This window comes from Vitis vinifera, chromosome 18 (genome assembly GCF_030704535.1).
Source record: "Vitis vinifera cultivar Pinot Noir 40024 chromosome 18, ASM3070453v1".
NCBI classification, from domain to species: domain Eukaryota; kingdom Viridiplantae; phylum Streptophyta; class Magnoliopsida; order Vitales; family Vitaceae; genus Vitis; species Vitis vinifera.
In genome coordinates, this window is record NC_081822.1 from 30,395,105 (window position 1) to 30,418,681 (window position 23,577).

General features: G+C 33.5%; 2 protein-coding genes and 1 long non-coding RNA gene across 3 annotated transcripts; 1 reads left to right on the plus strand and 2 right to left on the minus strand.

The window, feature by feature from the left end:
• Window positions 1-357: 357 nt before the first annotated feature.
• Window positions 358-15,157, minus strand: LOC104882760 (uncharacterized). The gene is made up of 8 exons (XM_010667099.3): window positions 15,028-15,157; window positions 14,712-14,929; window positions 12,917-13,464; window positions 11,889-12,687; window positions 5,160-5,247; window positions 4,638-4,855; window positions 1,448-1,995; window positions 358-1,274 (listed from the first exon to the last, which is right to left on the minus strand). Exons 1-8 carry the CDS (start codon window positions 15,155-15,157, stop codon window positions 458-460), a joined length of 3,366 nt encoding a protein of 1,121 aa, XP_010665401.2. The 3' UTR covers window positions 358-457.
• On the plus strand, window positions 14,808-15,414 carry LOC109121667 (uncharacterized). Its single transcript, XR_002028877.2, has 2 exons — window positions 14,808-14,900; window positions 14,988-15,414. It is a non-coding gene; the product is annotated as an uncharacterized LOC109121667 (long non-coding RNA).
• A 330-nt stretch (window positions 15,415-15,744) lies between these two features.
• Window positions 15,745-23,295, minus strand: LOC100852988 (protein NRT1/ PTR FAMILY 5.10). The gene is made up of 4 exons (XM_010667097.3): window positions 23,053-23,295; window positions 22,715-22,932; window positions 16,983-17,515; window positions 15,745-16,749 (listed from the first exon to the last, which is right to left on the minus strand). The coding sequence occupies exons 1-4, from the start codon at window positions 23,186-23,188 to the stop codon at window positions 15,924-15,926; spliced, it is 1,713 nt and encodes a 570-aa protein (XP_010665399.1). The 5' UTR covers window positions 23,189-23,295; the 3' UTR covers window positions 15,745-15,923.
• Window positions 23,296-23,577: the final 282 nt, after the last annotated feature.

Below are 23,577 nucleotides of genomic sequence, written 5' to 3' on the forward strand. Positions count from 1 at the left end.
TGGTTCAACATAAAGATACAAAGGGACCAGTAGTTGTTTCTATTTTTGGTCATTTGTAATATTTTTTGTCATATAATGAAATGTTCTCTTTCATTCATAGAGGTATGCATGATTGATCGAATCACATTAAAATCTCATATACCTTTTATATGATTTGTTTATTTTTGTGTTTTTCCTTTAATATATTTACATTAAAGCTTCAATTGACACAACAGTACTTGTTATAGTTGTAATCATTATTTTAGCCTCATTCTTCTAACTCTTAAGATCTTTGGAGAATCTATTTTAAAAATCCTTTCCAAAGAAAGACATGGTGCATCTCGTGGTTTGTTGTATATTTATTGATACAAATACACCTTTTTGCCATAAAATATAATTATTGAACCACAATGGATAGATATTTTTAAGATCACGATAGATATTACACTCGGTTCAATAATAAAAAGACCAACTGCATTCAAAATATAACTCTCCTATTATAAATGTAAGATTTTGCAAAATGCGAAAAGGCAGCCAATCCTACTGCAGTAAGCCCAGCAAGGAGCCAGTAGAAGTAATCAAGATGTGCCCGATTGAGGTTGCTATTGAACCAGCTACTACGGCCATCTCCACCAGTTGCTTTCTCAATTGCAGAGATAAGAAAACCGCTCAGGAAGCTCCCTACACCAAAGAGACTGAGGTAGAGGGAGAGACCAACACTCCTCAATTCACTAGGGACCTGATCATAGAAGAACTCTTGAAGGCCACCGACGGCGAACACATCAGCAACTCCAAACATGGCGTATTGTGGAACCAACCACCACACCTTCATTGGAACCGCCACATTTGGCATATCAAGCAGGCCATGTTCTTGAGCGGTCTTGAGCCGTTTGATCTCGACTATTGCTGCAATAACCATGGAAATGGCATATAAAAAGCCCCCAGTTCCAATTCTCTGAAGCATTGTTATGCCAGATGGTTTCCTGGTTAAAGCTCTTGCAATAGGAACAAAAATGCAGTCATATATGGGAATGGAGAGAACAATGGTAATGGGGACAATGGATTGAAGGGAAGCAGCTGGTATGTCAAACCCAGAACCAATTGATCTATCCATTGTATTTCCTTGCTTGGTAAACAAAGTTGATGACTGTGCATGCACAATGCCATACACCAAGCAAGTCGACCATATGGGGAACAGCCTGAGTACTGCCTTTGCTTCTTCAACATCTTTTACAGTACATGCATCTCCACCCTCTTCCAAATAATCTTGCATAGGCAAGGCCTTGTTGAGAAACCTGTCACAGTAGAAAATCCACCAAATGTTGAGTTAGCTCCAACCAAATTGTTGAGGACAATGTCTACTCTAGAGGACGGTCTAGAATCCCAAAAAGTTAGAAATAAATCTAGGCAAAGCCTTATTTTTGAAAAATGTTTTGCTGAAAACAAGGCAGAAACTTGTTTGCCTTACTTGAATTGGTGAGAACCTTGGTGAGGCAAGGTTCCTTGAGTTACCTCTTCAGTAGCTTTCAGTGATGGGCTTGTTCTCCAATTCCTAGCTGCTTCGACAAACACTTTACCTATTCTCAGAAGCGGGCTTTTCTCATCGCCTTTAAGAATATAACGATAAGTCTTTGTTCCAAGTAAGAAAATAAGCAGTGATGCAATCATGACAGTGCAGGGTATTCCAAATCCAAGACCCCAACTAAGGTTGTCTTGAATATAGCTCAAGATCACATAACTCACTGAAGTACAAGCCGATAAACAAAAAAGCCACCAGTTGAAGAATGAGCTTTTGGCTTTGTTCTCCTCGCGATTTTGTCCATCAAACTGATCGGCTCCTAATGCCTGTGTGCAAGGCTTGTACCCACCTTGAGCTACTGCTACTAAATATAGGGAGATAAAAAAGAAGATTATTCGGAGTTCCGGAGGAGAACATGATGTACTTTGGTGCGTGTTTTGGCAGTCGAAAGTGCTTTGGAAAGGAAGTACAGCAGATAGAGTTAACAGGCCGAGTCCCTGTAATTCAAACCAGTCCAAGTCAAGGATTATTCTCACTATGTATTATTGCAGAAGCTTAATTACAATAATTCATTTCCATGAATCAAAACACAATCCCAGTATGTTGATTGGCATATGTAATGATTTTCTATGTGACAAAAACGGTTGAGTTGGTTGCTGGAATGGTTTGAATGATGTTATTGAAAACTTGACTGAAAATCTTGTTTTGTGAAGCTAATGATAAGTTGCAAGAGTAACACTGATAACCAACATTCATCACTCACAAAAATTACAATGAAAATAAACATTGGGAATTAAAAATCATAATCATACAAGTAACCTACAAAGTGCAGTTCTGAAAGCAGTTGGCAAATTCCTAGGCTACTTTTGTTGCAAAAAAGACCCAAATTCCTTCTGTCAGTCTTGTAATCACAATGCATATATATGGCTGGTATAGGTTTGTTGACTAAGGTATATTCAATAATAGCTAGGCTTCCCATCTATCCAAACTTCCATACATGCTCTCTCTCATGCTATATATGAGTTCTCCGTGGTATACTTCTTTCTTGTTTAGAATTCTAAGAAGTTAAAGCTCTACAAAAAAGATCACATGAGACCTGTCGAGATTTGGAGTAAATACACTCAACTACCATTTATTTCAAATTTCATCTGTCATCACCCGTATAAATTTATCTCGTTTATAAGATTTATTTTTTAGAATATTTTGGATAAAAATATTAGAGATACAGATATTTAAAAATTCTTTAAAAACTAAATTTTATTTTTTAAAATAAAATTTATATATGAAATATATTTATAGATGTATTAACCAATGAAATTTGAAACCAATAATAGTATAGTATATTTATACTAAACCTGAAAGAGTTCTCAATGAAATTAACCTAAAAGAATATAATTAACCGTCAATAATCTTTACATCTAAAGAATCCCTTACAAATTTTCGTGTCATTAACCATATATGTACAAAATCTAAATAATATAGAGAATATTGCATGGTATTCTAAATATCAAGTGTTCTAATGTGCTCTAGTAAGAATATACACATCTATAGATTATGTGCATGCTTAGTTTTCCAACTGCACAAATAATACAAGGCAAGTTTTATTTGATAGATATAGTAAGAACGCGTTTGACAGTAAATTTAGAAAGTGTTTTTAGTCTTTTTAATATTTAAAATTTTTTATTTTTCAAGTATAAAAAAAATTAAAAACACTTCCTAAAATCACTATCAAGCGCACTGAATGTGTTTGATAGTGGTGGTAGAAAGTGTTTCTACCATTTCTAATACTTGAAAATTAAAAAAAAAAAAAACTTAAAATATTATAAATGGTAGAAACACTTTCTAAAATTACAAAAATTTTCAAATACTAGAAATGATAAAAATATTTTTTAAAATAGTTGTTAAACACACTCTAAATATCCTATTACTAGATAACATTCCCAATTGAGATTTCAATTTAACTTTACTTACTAATAAATAAATACAAGGATCATAAGGTCTAGACATGGTGTATCATCAAAGTAAAGTTCCGAAGTGCTTCCATAAAACGCTATTCTAATTTCATTCCAAGATCATAAAAGCTTCTACTCAAGTACTTCTGATAATAACTTTCATAGAAAGTTAAATTTATGTCATTTAAAATTTCCAAGTTTGTCCAGCATTACTTCTTAGCTACTCCCCTTAACCTAAAACCACAACTTAAGACAATTCTATCAAACTTTCAAGCCCTTTTAACAACATTTCATCAGGAAATAGGACTTTTATTCTGCCCCTTTTTTTCCCTTTTGGGAATCTCATAAATAATTGAGTAGCAAAACGACATTCTGTCATTTGAGTTCAAAAAAAGTCTAGAAAATTTTATACATAAGTATGTGTTAAAATACATTTCTAGGATTGGGCATATGTACAGAACTCTCAAGTCACAAAAGGATCAAAGTCGTTTACTTATATCGATATGAGCTATCGATATAATTAAATACCCTTTTACCTCCTAAAATATTTTCAGGCCTTTTAATTGATCTTTAATTCCCTAAAATATGTCTTAACTACCCAACTTAGTTACCAATTCTAAACTATACTCAAGATGATGCTTGTCACTTTCTTGCCATATCAATAACATAAGTGCTCCGAATGACAAAGCATACACTGGATAGGCCAAGTCACATGGACTTCAATACACAAAATATTACTCTTTTTCAATAGGGAATTTTCAAAAATATTTTTTATGCTCCTTTTGTAAAATAGTGAATACCTATTCAAATAAAGAATCCAGATATCATCATTTCATCAACTTAATTATCTGCTGGAACAGTGGCTTTGAGCTAAGAAGCAATTAGTTGTGGAGTGTTGTCCTATACTAAACTAGTATATATAAATAGAAGAATAGAGTCGTTACTGCCCAGCTGTCCAGTGTCCCATTGATTCGACTTTACGTTTCATTTTTGTTTATAGACATGGGTGGAGCCACAAAACCATAGCCGTTCAAAAACCTTTTTAAAGAGATAATATTTATTTATTTATATATAGGAAATAAAAAAGGGAAAAAAAGTAGTAAGTACCCACTACTTAATACTTGAGTACAAGATGCAACTACCGTCAGGTGAGGCGTCAGACAAAATACAAGAAAAGTTAGACAAACCAGGATGTAGAGAAGAGAAGCAATAACAATGGTGCGATATCGGCCAAGATAAGAGTCTGCAACAAAGGCTCCTAAAAGAGTGACTATGGTCGAAGTCCCGAACCACGAATTCACATTGGCTGCAGCCACGGCTGTGGACTGACCTAGCGGTCCAGTGAGGTAGTTTATAAGATTGGTCCCTATGCCATAGTAGGCAAACCTCTCCAAAACTTCAGCACCTGTGTAGAAAAAAAAAAAAAAAAAGGGGAAAACTTAAGAGCCATATCCTTTGTTTTATCATCTAAAATTACAAAATTGTTTTAAAATTCTGCAGGAAAAATTAAGTGTAATCAAAATTATTTTCAAATGTTTGGTTCTTCGTATGGAAGACGAAAAAGGAGAAACAGATTTGAATTTAAATCATAATTTAGTTTATTTTTCTTCAATTTTTAGTTTGGAAAACCCAAATGGAACCTCAATCTATGATGGCCAGCTTAAAAAATGGTTGAAATTAAAATTAGATAGTTTCTGAACTGTGCTTACCGATGATGAAATATGCGGATCTCCAACCACCGGAGCTGGACCTCTTGGCAGGACAACCTTTGTGGTCAATGGTACCGTCAACAGAGTCCTCAACCAACAGAGTTTCAGAGCCTCCGAGAATGTCAGCCATGGCCATGTTTCATCCAAACACAAACAACACAGAGAAAAGAGATGGCTCTCCTTTATTTTGTGGGAGTTTCTTCATTTTGCCATGTCTGATGTGTTTGTGGGACACATTTCTTGTCTTCTTTTAATTAATATATTTGCCCATCACGGATCTTGGCTATGCCAACCAAAATTTTTCTATAAAATACTTGGATTTCTTTAAAGAAACTAAATTTTCTATGATTTTCTGATTTGACAAGCAAGGTTATTGTTGTTTTAGGGCAAAGTTTTAAGACAAGGTCATCCATCATTGAGGCTAATGAGATTAAAAGAAGTTGGCAAGTTAATACTAGACAGAGGTCAACTTTCATGGTTTAAAAGAATTACACTATGACCTGATTAAAGGCTAACAGATAATGTTAGCACTTAATCATTGATCTATCATCTCACAATTTTAATTTTTTTTTTAAAAAATAGTAACTTCATAATAGTATTATGAAACACTTTTTAAAAACAGTCAAATACAAACATATAAAATATTGAATCATAGAAAGGAACTCTAGAAAAATGTTTAAAAATGGACATCATCATATACATTAAAATGATAAATAGTATAAATTAAATTATTTTAAATTAATTCGATGTAGAATTAGGTTAGTTAGAAACATTGTGAACACAAATTCAAGTTATTTGAATGACTCAAAACAATAGGCGCTAAAAAATTTTCATGAGCAGAACACAAAATTTCCAATAGGAAAGATGATAAATAATTAAATTAAGAAATTTTGTTAAAAATTTTCAATATTTTTTATATTTTTTTCAGACCCAAAAAAGACATCCAAAAATCTTGTAAGAAAAACCTATACTTCCATTAAGAAGTTTTGAGTGTTAGACACATCGGCCATGTAGTCAAGAAATTGGAATGCTTTGTTTGTGCTCTTGTTTATGAAATCTTCATCACACATTGTCTCGAGAAGCTACTTCATCTAAGGAGACATACCCTTGTAGAAGTAGGACATTAAAATCCAGTTTTCAAAATGGTGATGAGGATGAATATGACAATTTCCATCAATTTCTCCTAACAGAAAAATAATTTCTCATCTTCTATAATGTTAAAGTTTGAGATTTCTTTTAGTGCACTAGTCCTTGAGGTGGAAAGAACTTCTGTTAGAAAATAGATTGCAATTCATTCCAAGTTATGATTCTAAGGGGCCTTGGGTTGTTCAACTAGCTAGTTCTTAACTCTATATCCTTTAAAGTCATGGGAAGAGATTCATGCATAGGATCACTAAAGATGCATTAGCTTCTCGAAAAGTTGTGCATATCTCCTCCACATCCTTAATATTTGTGTAAGGGTTCTCATTCTCATTTTCATTGAATATGGGCAACAAAGAAAATAGTTTGTGGCTTAATTATGACATGATTTTGATTATGAAGGATTGAAAAATATGATGGTGTGCTTTCATGGAAGGATTTAGATGCTCCCTTAGTCTTATACCCTTGATGAGGTATTTGAGACTTGTTGTACGTGGTTAGTACTGTCATCCTCATTATCCTCCATATTTGGTTAAGCTTGCTAACTTATTCTTTGATGAAGTCTACTTAAAACATCTCTCTCCTAACCAAGTATAAAATAGAGGGAAGAGAAGATAAAATAAAATGGCTAAAATTGAGGGGAAAAAAGAAAAAAAAATTGAAAAAACAACTAAATAAAAGAAGGCAACACCCTAAGTTTGTAAAAGCAAATAAATCCTAAAAATAAATTAAAATAACAAAAATAAAGCAATTCACGTTATCTTAGTTATAAATGATCGCTAATCCCCAATAATGATGTTGGTTTCTTGACCACAATTCCATCTTGTCCAAAATACTAATTTCCTTTTATGTATTGACTTTAACCAAGAAAAACTAGAAAAATAGTCATAAGAACTTTTATAATACTTTGGGTATCGTGCCTCTCCTAGTGGTGATTTCATTCACGTAATCCATGAAAGAAATAGAAAGGAAATTTCATTCACAAATTAAAATCTATAAAAGAAAAAGAAAGAACCATTCTTGAATATAAAAAAAAAAATGAAATTGATAATTAGATTAATAACATAGAGAAGAAAAAACAACCAAGAATTCGTCATTGTCTTCTTCTCTATAAAGAATCCAAAAGAAAAACTCCCCAAAAACTCTAAAAACGTTGAGTTTTTATAGGGAAGTGCAATCCCTAACATGCATATTCCTATTGACTACTTATATCCAAAAATTATATCATAAATATCCAAAAGAATAAAACATAATGATTTATAAATGATTCAGATCATTTCAGATTGGAAGAGTGTTGAAAGTCTAAAATTCTAAGTGGAGGAGGCTTGGTCTTGAACAGGCAGTGGGCTTTATTTGAATTTGGGCATACATTTTCATAATACATTGAAATTCATAAGTGGTATCCTCAATTTGGAAGTGGCCAATTTTGAATTTGGATTATGTTAAAACGGAAAAGTCCATTTTGAATAGGTAATGTTCATTTTGCATTTGCCTGAGTCTCCTATAAAGATATGTTCATCACTGTTTTTATATAATTTTACATATTCTCAGTTGTGCTTACAGGTATAACTCCAGTGTGTTGTCTGGATGAATGCCAGAGTGTGAAGAAAGAGCTTTAACTTTTGGTCTGTCCTCCAACAGACCAACTCATGAATGTGCAGTGTCATATGCATATATTACACCCACTTGCCCCATGTGGTCCATCATCTTGCATGTTGATACATTGCAGTGACACATATCTTTGGACTGTATTCATATTCCACATAAAAGACCATAATATGCACATTCTAGTTGCTTTATTTTATTAAAGAATTATCAGCATCTTCAATGTAAAAAAAGTTGGAATGATAGGCACACATGATGACAGAAAAATAATTAACATACCAAAGTAAAAAACTGAAGATCCACTCATGGAATATTAAGTGGTTAAAGTCTATTCTAACTCACATGACAGCCAAATATTTTAAACCTTTTTATTTCCTGATGCATATGTTTTTTTTATTCGATGGGATTTTCGTTCAAATGCATGGCCCACTGTTTTTGTCTACAGCTGATCACTGAACTCTCATCAAATCAATTGGAATAGCCTACCAAACTGCATTCCTCTATTTGGAATCAAGATGCCTCAATCCTTCATGCCCCCTTGCTGAATGTTCACACCTACCAACAAGATTGCTTCTTTAATAAAATTTTCTCTTGATTTCTCTGACAAATACACATCCATTTCCACAGCCAAGGCTTGGTTTTTGTTATACAAGATTATCAAAATATTCTGATTCAACAGGATTTGGATGGATGAAAGCAATACCTTCTTTTCGAAAAGGATTCTTTAGAAGGAAAACAAACAAAAGAAGGAAAAGAAGAAGAAAGCACGAAACCTATTTTGTAACAAGGAAAAGAGAAATTAATTAGTTGGTTTTTTTTTATATCACCCTAAACTAAAATAGGTGGAGTATGATATCATTTTGAGAGTTATTCATAAATTGTATCTCATTCTATATGGGGTTAAAGGATTTAATAAAAGAAGGAAAGAAGATCAAGAAAACATAAAAGCTATTTTGGAACAAGGAAAAGGGAAATTAATTAGTTGGTCTTTCATGTTATCACCTTGAGCTAAAAAAAGGAGAGTTGGTCTTTCATACTAGCACCCTAAACTTAAACAAGGAGAGTATGATATCATTTTGAGAGTTATCCATAAATTTCATCTCATTCTATATGAGGTAAAAGGATTTAAAAAAATATGGAAAAGAAGAGGAAGACATGAAAGTAATTTTGGAATAGGGACAAGGAAAATTAATTAGTTAGTCTTTCATATTATCACCCTAAGCTAAAACAAGGAGAGTTGGTCTTTCATAGTATCCATCTAAGCTAAAACAAGGAGAATATGATATCATTTTGAGAGTTATCCATAAATTGTATCTCATTCTATATGGGGTTAAAGGATTTACAATTAATTTCTTATGTTTATAATTGGAAAATTTCATTTCCTTAAATATGCTGTGTTGTGTTGTGTTTCATTAGGAGGTTGTATAGAAAGTTGGTAATTGCAAGGGTGGAAGAACATATTCCTTTTGTCTATTCTACAACAGTTTCTAAAGTTGGATCTAAAGCACACCAAACTTAAAATAGATCATAACTTATAATAGGCAGACTACTAGGGTCAAAGCAAGATGGTTAAATTTTTATCTCATTCAATACAAAGTAATTTATTTGATATATCAATGTTGTGGGGATTATAAGCTACAATATATTCTTCTTATTGGTTCTAACTTGTATGTATGTAATATTAAAGTTTATGTTGGGTCTTGGTAATTATTGAACTCAAAACAAAGACTTTAAACTACCTAGACCCACTAAGAGGGAGCCTACTTAGAGACATGTAATAGTAAGTTATATTGCTTTATAAGCACATTCATTATTAGATAAATGGTATCCATTTAAATAATCTATTATTGTGTACTTATACTAGTGTCTAAGACAAGAAGGTGTAATAGAATCTGGTTATAGTACTCTGTCACGAGGTCTCCAACAACGTTGCAATAGTCCTAATAGCATTTTTAACTCATCCACTTTTTAATATAAAATTCCGATACATGACCATAAACAAATGCATATAACACATAAAAGAAATTTATCGGAACATATGACCACTTTCCAAATTGTAATTGTAATAATTATAATGATGGGGAAAAGATATGATGACCATGAAAAATAGTGATCAATGAATAATAATAACAATGAAAAAGAGAGATCATTGAGAGAAGATGATTGGTCATTGTTAAATAGATAATAATAACACTAAAAAAAAATGAACAAATAACCCTTCAAATATTAATGACTACTAGAGAGGTGACTCTTTTTTAGGTTGCAGTGAAGAGTAAACATTTTCTTTCACATCCATTTTCAGATTTAGAAATTGAGTGTAACTTTATAATTTCCAATAATTTGTTCTGATTAAATAGATAAATATGTTTTTCAACTGGGAAAATTCCTTTCTAGTACAAAGAAACACATGAACAATACAAGATGCCTGAAGTATGGTCATGGCTTATAATAGAGAATTTAAGTTCTCAACGCCACAAGTTAAACAAATACATCTAGAAACATTGGATGAATCGAGCATCCCATCACTCACTATGTCTCTTAATAACCCTAAGTATTTCATCTCATCACAAGAAACAATCTTGTTTCTTCTGCTGGTAGCACACGCGCTGGCACGCACATAGAAAGCAAAAAATAAAATTAAAAATAAAATTGTTCAATGACAACAAATCAATATCCCTGGACTTTGGGAATTAATCCTCTGATAAAATCAATGGAAAAGTTTTGCCATGGTTTCTTTGGGATAGGCAGCGCTACAACAATTCTTCCTCATTATTTTCTGTCACGTACTATTCCCCCAATTAACCGAACTATACTTACCTATATTATCTTGAGGTGAATCTTAAGTATTCATGGATAGTATAAGCCGGACCAAAGCATGTAACTCCTAATCTGTTAATATGTAGATCTCATAGGCTAATTGAGATAGTAATCCTGATGGGGATCTTGATATATTCCACCAATTGAGGTATTTTCAAAAAAGTTTCTTATCATTATGAAATTGAAGATCAGAGAGATGGTCTCATAGGAACATCTAGTTTATATGTGATGGACGAAATTCTTCCTTAGCTGTCCATGTATCAAACTTCAAGAAATTTGAGAGGTGCCAACAAAGGAACCTTAAACATTCTTATAGAGCCTGTGAAAGAAGAGTACTTTGAAGGGTCTAGGACTCGTACTTCGTAACCAACTGCAGAAGAACCATTGCGACATACTTAGACAATGGAACATCTTGCTAATGTGTTGGAGAATTCTATATGATAAAATATTACATTATGTTTGGCTTCAAATTAGTTAAGATTTAAAAAAAGAAAAAGGTAAAAGAGAAAAAATAATTTTTTTATGTTTTGATACAATAGAAAAGGGTAAAAAAAACCTAATATTAAGGAAATGAGAAGGAAAAATATTAAAAGATTTTTCTCTCTATTTTTCTTAACAATGTTTTGTTTCTAAAAAATATGAAAAAAGGAAAATTGAGAGAAAAAAACAAGAGATAAAAAGTTAAAGAAAAAAATAGGATTAAAATTAATAAATTATTAATATAGTTACTTCAAATCCTTTTCCCTTATTTTAACTTTTTATATAAACATTAAAATTTTTGAAAATATATGAATTTTAATTCATTTTAATTATATTTGATTTTCTTTCATTTTTTTTATTGTAAAAGAGAAAAAAAATAGAAAGAAAAAAGGACAAAAAAAAAGGATATGATAATGCTATTTAGGACATATAACATATGTAGATCACTAATATGCATCTATAACAAATTCACAAATTCATTCATGTATGTACAATGAAGATATATTATCAAAATTCGTACAACAATTGCCTTGTTTTTTTTCATGATATATTGATTGGTACATGTAGAAAAACAGATATACAAGGCATCATATACAGGATTTGAAGTGGAAATTAATGTTATACCAAAGAAAATGTTCTCCAAAATCAGGGAAATATTAGGGTGAAGTTTATTCATGAGGTCCTTACATTATAAACGTAAGATTTAGCAAAATACAAAAAGGCAGCCAATTCTACTGCACTGAGCCCAGCAAGCAGCCAATAAAAATTATCAATATGAGCTCGATTCAGATTATTATTGAACCAGCTAGTTTTGCCATCCCCACCAGTTGTTTCCTCAATGATAGATATGAGAAAGCCACTGAGGAAGCTCCCTACACCATAAATACTAAGGTAGAGGGAGAGACCAACACTCCTTAATTCATTTGGAATCTGATCATAGAAAAATTCTTGAAGACCAACCATTGCGAAAACATCAGCAATTCCCAACAAGATGTACTGGGGAATCAACCACCACACCCTCATTGGGACCGTCACATTTGGCATATCAACCAGGCCATATTCCTTAGCTGTCTTGAGCCGTTTCATCTCGACTATTGCTGCAGTTACCATTGAAACGACACATAGAAGAAACCCTATCCCGCTTCTCTGAAGCATTGTTATGCCAGACGGTTTCCCGGTTAAAGCTCTTGCAATGCGAACAAAAATACAGTCATATATGGGAATGAAGAGAATAATTGTGATGGGGATGAAAGATAGAAGTGAAGCAGCAGGTATGCGAAAACCAGACCCAATGGATCTATCCATAGTAATTCCTTGTTTGGTAAAGAAGGTTGATGATTGTGCGGTCACAATACCATACACCAAGCTAGTAGCCCATATGGGAAACAGACTCAGTACTGCCTTAGCTTCTTCAACATCAGTAATGCTACACGCCTTTCCATCTCCCTTCAAACAAGCTGGAACAAGCAATGCCTTGTTGAGAAATCTGTCACAATAGGAAATATGCCCAAATACTACATTTAGTGTTCATCAATGTAGTGGTTAAAAAGTTAACAATCTACCCATACAACTAGTACTGAATTTTCAGGCCATTTTGAGGATTAGATGTAAAGGTCAATTTAGAATCAAAATGCTAATTGTTTTTGCAAAACTCTTACCTGAGATCTCTGTTTTCCCCATTTTTAAAAAGATTGGAAAGAAACTTGTTTCCTTACTTGAAGTTGTGAGAACCATGGTGAGGCAAGTTTTCTTGAGTTCTCTCTTGAATAGCTTTCAATGATGGGGTAGTCCTCCAATTCCTTGCTGCTTCAACAAATACTTTTCCAATTCTCACAAATGGGCTTTTCCCATTTCTTTTAATTGTAAACCGATAAGTTCTAGTTCCAAGCAAGAAAACAAGCAGGGCTGCAACCATGACAATGCAGGGAATTCCAAATCCAAGACCCCAATTAAAGTTTTCTTCAATGTAACTGACAATCACATAAGTTACTGAAGTACCAGTAGATACACCAAAAAGCCACCAGTTGAAGAATGAGCTTTTGGCTTTGCACTCCTCTAGATTTTGTCCATCAAACTGATCAGCTCCAAAAGCCTGTGTGCAAGGCTTATGACCCCCTTGCCCAACTGCTACTAAGTATAGAGAGAAAAAGAACAATACTATCTGGAGCTGAGGAGGAGAATATAATGTGAAGTAGTCCACGTTTTGGCTTTGGAAGGCGATGAGGGAAGGAAGCATAGCAGATAAAGTTAACAAGCTCAGCCCCTGAGATCCATAGCAACCCAAGTCAAAGATATAAATCGATCGTTCTATTTTTTACCAGAAGAATTTGTTTCTCGCATTGGTGCTTAGACTAAAAATCCACTTATACTTGGTATTTTGAGAATAACTTGGGAAGTGGGGAGACCATAGATATGTTTTTAAAATTTAGAATTAACCAAGCTTATTGAATTAATAAAGTTTGTCCTAATCCACAAGTGTGCTTCCCAAAAAATAAAAAATTTCAATGTAGATTGTTACTTAGGAAATAAAAAGATGACACAATTTTTAACAAGTGGTCAAAGCAAGATAAGGCTATGAAACCCCTTGGATGAGAAACACACAAACACATTTACTAATGGAGGAAAATGCTTTTGACGTAGAAGTAATTAATGAGTGCATGGACTCTTGTGGTGTACTATGTAGTATATGATGTGGAATAATAGTTGATTAATGGCCAGCTAGCTGTCCATAACCTATTAATAATATCACTTCATGCTCTTTTGCTTAGTTTTTACTATTTTAAATCAATGGACCCCAAAGCTTTGGGCTTGCAAGCTCAAGTTTTTTAATGCAATTGACCACTTATTTAATGGAATTGTCACATGCATACATACATATATAATATTTAAAACTTTCAAGAGAGGAAAAAAAAAAAGCTGTACAAAATCAAAGTATAAATCCTATTATATTAAACAGTAAATTAAAGATTCTTTCATCTCATACAAATTCAATTTTGATACATATTAGTTAATACTAATTTTTATTCGATTTACACTTTGTAGGATAAACTCCCCGATCTACATTTATAAATTTAAATCCAAGTTATCTAAATTTTTTTAAAATTAATAATAAGAAGAAATATTTGATTAAAATGGATTAAATAATCTTCAAATTGTGAATCTAATCTTTTCATATTTTTTCTTGAAAAATAACTCATTTTTTACATAAATATTCTTTGTTATTTTAAGTATTTACATAGATTTTAAAACAGATGGTTATTTTTATAAGAAAGCAATGAGGGTATTTTTGTTCAAATGAGATAAAAAAAAATGGTGAAAGGTTAAATTTCAAAAATTAGGTTTTCAAATACCCTATTAATCAAATAACCCAAAGAAGAGGATCCTTCTTATGATAATAAACAGTGGTTCTGGGTATGTAGAGGGCCATTTTCGCTAATAAGAAGCTGAACTTAAGGCATATTCAACCACCATGGGATGGTAGGACAGTCGATGAGAGAGAGGGAGACCAACCAGGATGTAGAGAAGAGAAGCAAGAACAATGGTGCGATATCGACCAAGGTAAGAATCTGCAACAAAAGCTCCTAAAAGGGGTAGTAAGGTCGCCGTCCCGGCCCATGTATTCACGTTAGCAGCAGCCATGGCTGTGGACTGCCCCAGAGGTCCCGTAAGATAGTTTATAAGATTGGATCCTATGCCACAGTAAGCAAACCTCTCCGCAACTTCAACACCTTTGCATATTCTCCATTTTGCACGAAGTTATAATGCATATTGTTATTGGGTGTACAGGAGAAAAAAGGAAGAGCAAATTATGGTTTCTGGTGCTTACCTATGATGAAAATTGCAGATCTCCAACCACCGGAGATGGATCTCTTGGACGGATAACCTTGATGATCAACGGAGCCATCGACCGTGTCTTCCAGGAGGGGAGATTCCAGGCTTTGGAGCATGTTAGCCATGGCCGAGTTTCAGCAAAACACAGTGACCAGAAGGGAGATTTTCTCCTTTCAACCACTTCTCTTTTCCAAACTGCGGGTGAAGTTGTGTATACTGTATTTGAGGGTCATGTTTCTTGTATTTTAATACATCTTTCGCACATCACTGGTTTAGACCATGTGAAGACTGTCTTGTCCTGTTAATTTATTTTGCATCATTTTTTAATTCATTTGGAGAATATGATTTTATTTGGAAGAAAGACTATTATGAATTTGCTTAAGAATTATGAGTCTTCTATGATACTATCTATATTTTTTAATCAACTTTCCGTACTTCATTTGGATATCTACTAAATTTATAGAAGAGTGAATTGAAGAGGCAATAAAAGCTTTTCAATTTCAATTGGATCCTCCTTGAAGATTTTGAATGAGTCTTCCCAAGAGGTTCAAAAGTCCCCTAATTAAATGGCTTTAATTTAGAGGCCTAATTACAAGAAGATGAAATCATATCTCATGCATCCTTTGATACTTCATAGTAATAGATCATTTGTGTGTATCGCTTGAAACATGTAGACATACAAATGAAATAGCTAGATTGTTGCAAAAAAGTATTGACTATGGAAGAATTTCTTTATTACCATTAGACAATAAATGTTTTTTGTGCCCTTCCCCCCCCCCCCCCCCCCCCCCCTGCAACTTTTGTCAACTCATGTTGCCAAGCTATTTACTGGCTCTGCCACTGATCACACCACTGATACAAATTTAGGGTCTTATGATTAATGAAGTGCATTCATGCAATACCTCTCTTATTATAAATGTAAGATTTTGCAAAATACACATAGCCAGCCAATCCTAATAGACCGAGCCCAACAAGAAGCCAATAAAAGTAATCAAGATGTGCTTTATTGAGGTTATCATTGAACCAGCTATCATGGCCATCTCCACCAGTTACTTTATCAATGGCAGAGATGAGAAAGCTGCTCAGGAAGCTCCCTAACCCAAAAATACTGAGGTAGAGGGCAATACCAACACTCCTTAATTCATTTGGGGCCTGATCATAGAAAAATTCTTGAAAACCTACCATGGTTAACGCATCCCCAACTCCAGACAATACATACTGAGGAACCAACCACCACACGCTCATTGGAATGGTCACATTTGGTGTATCAACCAGGCCCTGTTCTTCAGCTTTCTTGAGCCGTTTCACCTCTATTAATGCTGCAATTACCATTGAAATGATGTATAAAAACATCCCCGTTCCAATTCTCTGAAGCATTGATATGCCAGAAGGTTTCCTGGTTAAATGTCTTGCAATAGGAACCAAAATGCGGTCATATATGGGAATAAAGATGACAATGGTGGTGGTATTCAAGGATTGAAGTGAAGCAGCCGGTATGTCAAAACCCAAGCCAGTTGATCTATCCATAGTAATTCCTTGCTTGGTAAAGAAAGTGGATAATTGTGCTGGCAAGATACCAAACACCAAACTAGTAATCCATATGGGAAACAGCTTTAGAACTGCTTTCGCTTCTTCAACGTCACTGAAGCTACATGCCTTTCCGTCCTCCTTCGAACAGTCTAGTGTAAGCAAGGCCTTGCTGAGAAACCTGTCACAACTGAAAGAGAGCCAAGTTATGGAAATGTTACAGTAGAACTACACCTATTAAAATATTTATCTGAATTCAGAACATTTTTACTTAGTCTAAAGTCTTGAAATTAGAAAGAAATTCATACAAGACCCTCATTTACAAAATTCATTGCTGAGAAATATGTGCTTTCCCCCAATTTTTTTTTCTTTCTTTTTTTTTTTTGAAAAAAAATTGAAATGCGCTAAACCTAATAGTCATACTTGAACTGATGAGAACCATGGTGAGGCAGGGTCTCTCCAGCAACCTCCTCTGCAGTTTTCAGTGATGGCATGGTTCTCCAATTCCTAGTTGCCTCAACAAACACCTTGCCAATTCTCACAAATGGGTTTTCCTCATTGGTATTGATACTATAACGGTAAGTCTTAGTTCCAAGCAAGAAAAGGAGCAGCGCTGCCACCATGACAATGCAGGGGATTCCAAATCCAAGAACCCAGTTAAGATTTTCTTGAATGTAGCTCAAGATCAAGAAAGCTACTGAAATACCACTGCATAGAGCAAAATACCACCAGTTGAAGAACGAGCTTTTAGCTTTGCACTCCTCTGGATGTTGTCCATCAAATTGGTCAGCTCCAAAAGCCTGGGTGCAAGGCTTGTGCCCACTTTGGCCAACTGTTACTAGATATAGAGAAAAAAAGAATAAGACTACTTGGAACTGGGGAGGATTGTCAATGTTTTGGCAGAAGGAAGGGAACAGAGAAGGAAGCATAGCCGACAGAGTTAACAAGCCTAGTCCCTGCAATATGTAGTAGTTCAAGTCAATGATAGTAATTATTCAATTACAGCAGAAGAGTTTTCTTGAGAGCCTTTAAGATTTTTAGTGTTTACATTAGTCCTTTAAATGGTGTTCTTCCTATTATTACCAATTTTCTTTGTAAGACTATAAATAAATATTTAGTGGAGAGAGTTTAGAATCTGATGGTGGTGATTCTTCCGTTAGATAGTTTAACAGCGCTAGCTATACTGGGGCAGATAACTGGAAGCAAGGAACTCGGTTTAGCACTAGAAATTTGAAACATGTCAAAAAACAAATCATGTTGTTCATAGAAAATAACCTGACTTTATTGATTGCTAATTTCAATAATGTAAGAGGCTACAATCAGGGGTGTAATAGGGCCAGGTTACGCCAGACTTGGGCTTTCAAGGCTTGGGTTGGATCCAACTCTTTCGTGGCCCTAGTTTGCCTCAGACTACTTAAGCTCAAGCTTCAGCCGAGCTTTAGTTGATCTGGAACTAATTCCCAACTAATCCTAGTTCTAGCCTGAGCTTAGCTCAATATTAGGGAACCAGATTATCTGGGAAATGACTACATCGAAATCTAGTAGAAGAATAGAGAAAAAGAGAGAAGACAAAAGATTTGCATGGTTCAATGTAATTACTTGCATCCACAAGAATGGAAGATCAAATTCTCTAATAAACTTAAGAATTCTTTCTCAAACTCTTTATCTATAACCTAATACACTATGTCTATTCCTGTTCACTCTTCTCACGATTCTAACACTTTGACAACTCGCTTTTTTTTTTTTACTTTCACACTATAAATCTTATATAACGCTACGTATTTATGAAGTATTATGGGCTAACATTAAATAGTGAGTTTCCAAATCTTAATCAAATTAAAAAATAGTAATTTATGCAAACCTAATAAAAATAAAAATAAATCTTTTGAATCAAAATTACTCTTAACAATCTCTACCTTAACTCAAATTCTACTACTCCATATTTGGTTTATCTTCTTAATACCCACCTTTGCACCCTTTATGTGTAGGTTGCCACCATTGCACTATCAATGAGAGTAAGCATGTGTCAAGTTCAAATTCTCATTAAACTTTATTTAAGAAATGTTGTTTTTTCCATAACTTCATTCCTTAAATTGATCTCATCCTTATCCTAATAAGTACTTTTAGTTTATGACAGTCTTGATCATCTTATGTTTATGATTTTGTCTAAATTATTTTTGCTTTTTAATAACTTCATTCCTTTTGCAACTAGCCTCATCCTTATCCTAGTTATCATCCTTAGCTGAAAGAGGAGTCTTAATCATCTTATTTTTATTCTTTTCATCTAATATGAACATCTTGTCATGATCTTTTATTCGGACAACTTCTTCAACACTAGTATAAGACTCTTCATGGTATGGCTCCACCATTATAACTTCACCTAAAGTTGTCTTCCCAATTAAGTTGTATATAATTTTTACTTTATCCCTTCATAGTTACCAAAGAATCTTTATTAATATTCACAATATTATTCTTTGTAGAAAAATCATAACCCAGAGTATTTAGAGGCCCTAAAAAAATCAAACTCCTCAATTTTGGAGCATGCTTAACATCAGACAATGTCCTCACAATACCATCAAACATCATGACCTTCATAGTACCCATGTTAATGGCTTTAGAGCTAGAACATTACCCATTAGAACAATACTAACATGACATTCCTTCTAGGTGTCAAAACAGTTCTTATATTGGCACATGAGAATTTATAATCTAAAATCCAAGAATCACACAATTTTCACCAACCATAGTTAAAAATTAAAGTTTTCATCAATGACATAAGTAGAACCTAAAATCTCAAAGACTCATCATCATTAGACTCGGGGATTTAGAAGTTTTTCAAATCTTTCAAAATTTGAACATTAAGTTCAAAGATATGAAGAACAACTTTAAAGAATCTAAGATTAAACTCGAAGACTTGAAAATTGAGTTTGAAAATTTGTAGATCCAGTTGCAAGATTTAAAAACAAGTGCAAAGATTCAAAGATCAATTTTGAAGATTTGAAGATCAAGTTTGAGACATCTTCAATCCAACATTAAGCATTGATGTTCTTAGTGAGCATGAGTCAGGCTAATGAATCCAAGCTTGACATGCCCATGTACAAGCCTAGCCTCAGATATGCTAAGGTCCAAACCTAGACTCAAGACATGCCAAAGTGTTGGGATAGAGCCCTAGAAAGCATGAAATGATGTAACATAGTTTAGATTCGTTAATAAATGTATCTATTTATGATTAATTTAGTTATCTTTATTATCCCTTTTTGCATTAATTAATCTTTATTTGAGCATTTGTGTCTATATCACTTGCACTGTATATGACTTCAATCCATTAGGAGTTATATAGAAGATCCAAGTCATGGATTCTATTTAAGGTGATAAGTGGTTTACAATCGGTTTAAGGCAATCCGACAGAGATTGTAGTGTAGTACCTCATAATTGGAGAGATGACTTATCTTGATTATCAAGATGATTTTCCCATGATGAGTGTACTAGTGTGTATGGTTACACATTAGATAAAACCTATGGTAAATCATGACATTAGCTATTGAGTTTGTACTGAAATCAACAGAACGTTTTGACCTACAAGTGAGACCTTAAGGCAGTCACATATTCACTATGGATTGGGTCATTATTGATAGAAGTTGGTGGCAATAGATATTCTCAATAGAAACACCATGATATCTTATAGGATTGAGATAGTGTGTTATTTTGAATGATTATAAGACATGTAATCAAGAAAACTATGACTACAGTAATTTTTTTAGAGGAATTTAACTTATACTCTTTGTAAGTTAGAGTATGTTAGTTGATCACATGATAGAAGGATATGTAAATCAAGGATTGGAAAGGTAATTTTAAGAAGTTAATAAGATTATTTGGTTAGATTACAAACATCAGTTCATGGGTGGTCTATATATAGTGGATAGTAGGTCATAGATCCCACATTGCCTCATTGTAGTATCATATGATACTAATTAAAGTTGACTCTTTTTAGTGAAGTGTTGAGTCAACTTGAAGATTAGATTATAAGGGATTTTGTGTTTTCTTATGGGTCCTAGTAATCCTCACTTGAACTACTAATTCATGTTGGCATGTTTGTATGAGGGATTTTGGATTTATAGTTCATAAGTATGCATAAGAGCATTTTGGTAAAAATAACAGGTTACAATAAATCTTATGAATAACCTTTCTAAATTTGGCTAATTAATTAATTAGAGCTAAATAGGGTTCACTAATCATTTATGACCCAAGTGAACTAGATTAAGTGACCTAAGCATAAGTTGGACCCAAGTCACTTAAGCCTATAAGGAAGTCTATATAAACCTCTTTAGGGGTTTAGGGTGATTTAGACAGAAGTTAGGATATGTTTGTAACCTTAAAAAAATAAAATAAAATAAATAATAAAAAATAAAAAATAAAATAAGAAATTAAAATTTTTTTGAAAAATGTTAGTGCAAAAAAAATAAAAATAAAAATAAAAATAAAGAACAAAGAAAATTTTCCTTGAAATACATTATGACTTAATCCTTATTGGGTACATAGGCAATAAGGAAAATATAGCAAATTCAGTCAATGTTTCAAATAAAATAAGGTTCTAATACCACTTAAGTTCTATTTGTAAACTCTATTGATGAAAAAAAAATTTCTGAAAATTGTTCACTTTCTACATGGACCCTTGAATAACTTTTTAAAAGGGCAAAATTTAACCTTTTACAATTTATCATATGCCCTGGGTTTGGTGTGCATTGGATTAGGAATGGCAACGGGGCCGGTTCGGGACGAGTCGCCCCCATCCCAACCCCGCCCCATTTATTCAGAACAATTCTCATCCTTGTCCCATTTAAAAAATTAAACAGGACGGGACGGGGCGGAGCGGGTATGATAAATTCTCATACACGCCTTGCCCCATCCGTTTAACCTTTTTTTAAAATTTAATTTAATTTATTTTTAAAATTACTTTTAAAATTTTTAATTACATTAAAATAAATATATTTTATGAATAATTAAATTATTATATTTTTTATAACTTATTTATTAAAAATATTTTTTTATTATCTATATATTAAAAATAGTAAAATAAAAATTAAATTAAAATAATTTTAAAATTTAAATTAAATTAAATTTTATATATAATCGGGGCGGGACGGGACGGGATGGGATGGGGAAATACTCGAACCCGCCCCGGGTATTTAAAAAAAGTCCCAAACCCATTCAAAACCCGTTTATTAAAATTGAACTCCGTCCCATTAGGGGTGGGGTGAGGAGGGTACCCAAAAAAACCCGTCCCATTGCCATCCCTACATTAGACCTTCCTCTATTAACAAAAGTGACAAGAACCACCTTCGAGGCAATTAATGCCCCTTTAGTTTGTCGATATGTGATGCTCATTTCACTCCAAATTTGGGATTATGAAATTGCCCAAGTTACTTTAAATTAACTTATAAATTAATCTTGTTAATTAACCTCAAATTAAACCCTGAATTTATCCTAATTAATCGCATATTAATTATCCCCTTGACTAATTACTAACTCTAACCTAAAGTCTAAACAAATCCATAAGAAGCAGCCACAAATTGGTCCCTTCTATATCATATTCATTTATTCAAAATACTAATAGCCGAGTCCCTACCTCCCTTTCAACTATACTCTCTCTCTCTCTTTTTTCTTTTTTTTTTCTGTTTACTACAATAATAAGGATTGGAAAAGAAAAAAAAGGACAAAAAGAAAAAGGAAAACCCACCGACAGCATCTCTTGATCAAAATAATGTGTGTGGGACACTTGTCCTGAACTGAAAGAATATATGGAGTAGAATAACATGTATTAAAGTTGATTAATGCTAAGCCGACCAGTCCCATCAGTATTTTTGACTTTTTTATACAATGGAAAGAATAATAACGCACAACTTGTGGGCTAGTGGACAACGATTCTAAATCTACATGTCTTATTCCATTCAAAAAAATCTCCAAGTGATAGGATTGTGATCGACTTTTACAATAGGTACATATTAACACACCTACTCTTACAATGTAAAAAGATTTATTAACGATAATTCTCTCAACAACTACATAGACTACCTTTGATTTCTATATGTAAAATAAAAGGTATACTATGACCAACCACCAGATATCACAAGAATAAGATAAAGAGTGAGACAAACCAGGATGTAGAGAAGAGATGCAATAACAATAGTGCGATATCGACCCAGAAAGGAATCTGCAACGAATGCCCCAAGCAAAGGGAGTAGACACCCAGCCCCGCTAAATGTATTAACGTTCTGGGCAGCCACGGCCATGGACTGCCCCAGTGGCCCCGTAAGATAGCTTATAAGATTGAATGATATGCCATAGTAAGCAATCCTCTCCGCCAGTTCCACACCTATAGATATAAAAACTGCTCTTAATTCCATACAAAACTATAGGAAAAGTTGTTTGGTTTGTCAGAAAAGCAAATTCCACGAGCTTGCTGGGAAGCAAATGATTTCCCAGTAGAGCTTACCGATGATGAAAGAGGCAGACCTCCAACCACCAGATCTAGATCTCTTGGCTGGAACACCTCTGTAGTCCACAACACCCTCCACGGCGTCCTCAAGGAATGGTGTCTCGGAGTCTAAAGAGATGTCCGAGATGGCCATGTCTCGGCAAACCAGAGATACAAAAGGGAGATTTTTTTACCTTTTCTTTTGCTTCTCTTTTTCAAATCCTGTGGGCAGCTGTGTTTGAGGGTTATGCTTCTTGTATTTTAGTTTAATAGCTACCTACGAAGTCAGAACACGATTAGCGACTATGCCAAGCCAGTTTTCTCTTTAACACTTTAAAAAAAAATTTAAAAAAAAAAGAAAAAAAGACACTAATTGACAAACTCCACCAAACAAGATTCTTTTTCTCTTTTGATTTGCCATGCATGTGTTACCATATTCGTTTAAGTACCATAAACCTCTGAATTTGACAATCTGATTTAATTTGACAATTTGGCTATTTGATTCACTTCTAATGGACCACTTTTTATAAATAGGTTATTTGA

Excerpts from the sequence above, each read along its gene's own strand:
- LOC104882760 (XM_010667099.3), bottom strand. The coding sequence starts at position 15,157 with ATGGCTAACATGCTCCAAAGCCTGGAATCTCCCCTCCTGGAAGACACG. Across the intron at positions 14,930-15,027 it reads ATCTGCAATTTTCATCATAG|GTGTTGAAGTTGCGGAGAGG; the intron begins GTAAGCACCAGA and ends GAATATGCAAAG. Across the intron at positions 1,996-4,637 it reads CTTCTCTTCTCTACATCCTG|GGACTCGGCCTGTTAACTCT; the intron begins GTTTGTCTAACT and ends TTTGAATTACAG.
- LOC100852988 (XM_010667097.3), bottom strand. The coding sequence starts at position 23,188 with ATGGCCATCTCGGACATCTCTTTAGACTCCGAGACACCATTCCTTGAG. Across the intron at positions 22,933-23,052 it reads GTCTGCCTCTTTCATCATCG|GTGTGGAACTGGCGGAGAGG; the intron begins GTAAGCTCTACT and ends TTATATCTATAG. Across the intron at positions 17,516-22,714 it reads CATCTCTTCTCTACATCCTG|GGACTAGGCTTGTTAACTCT; the intron begins GTTTGTCTCACT and ends TACATATTGCAG.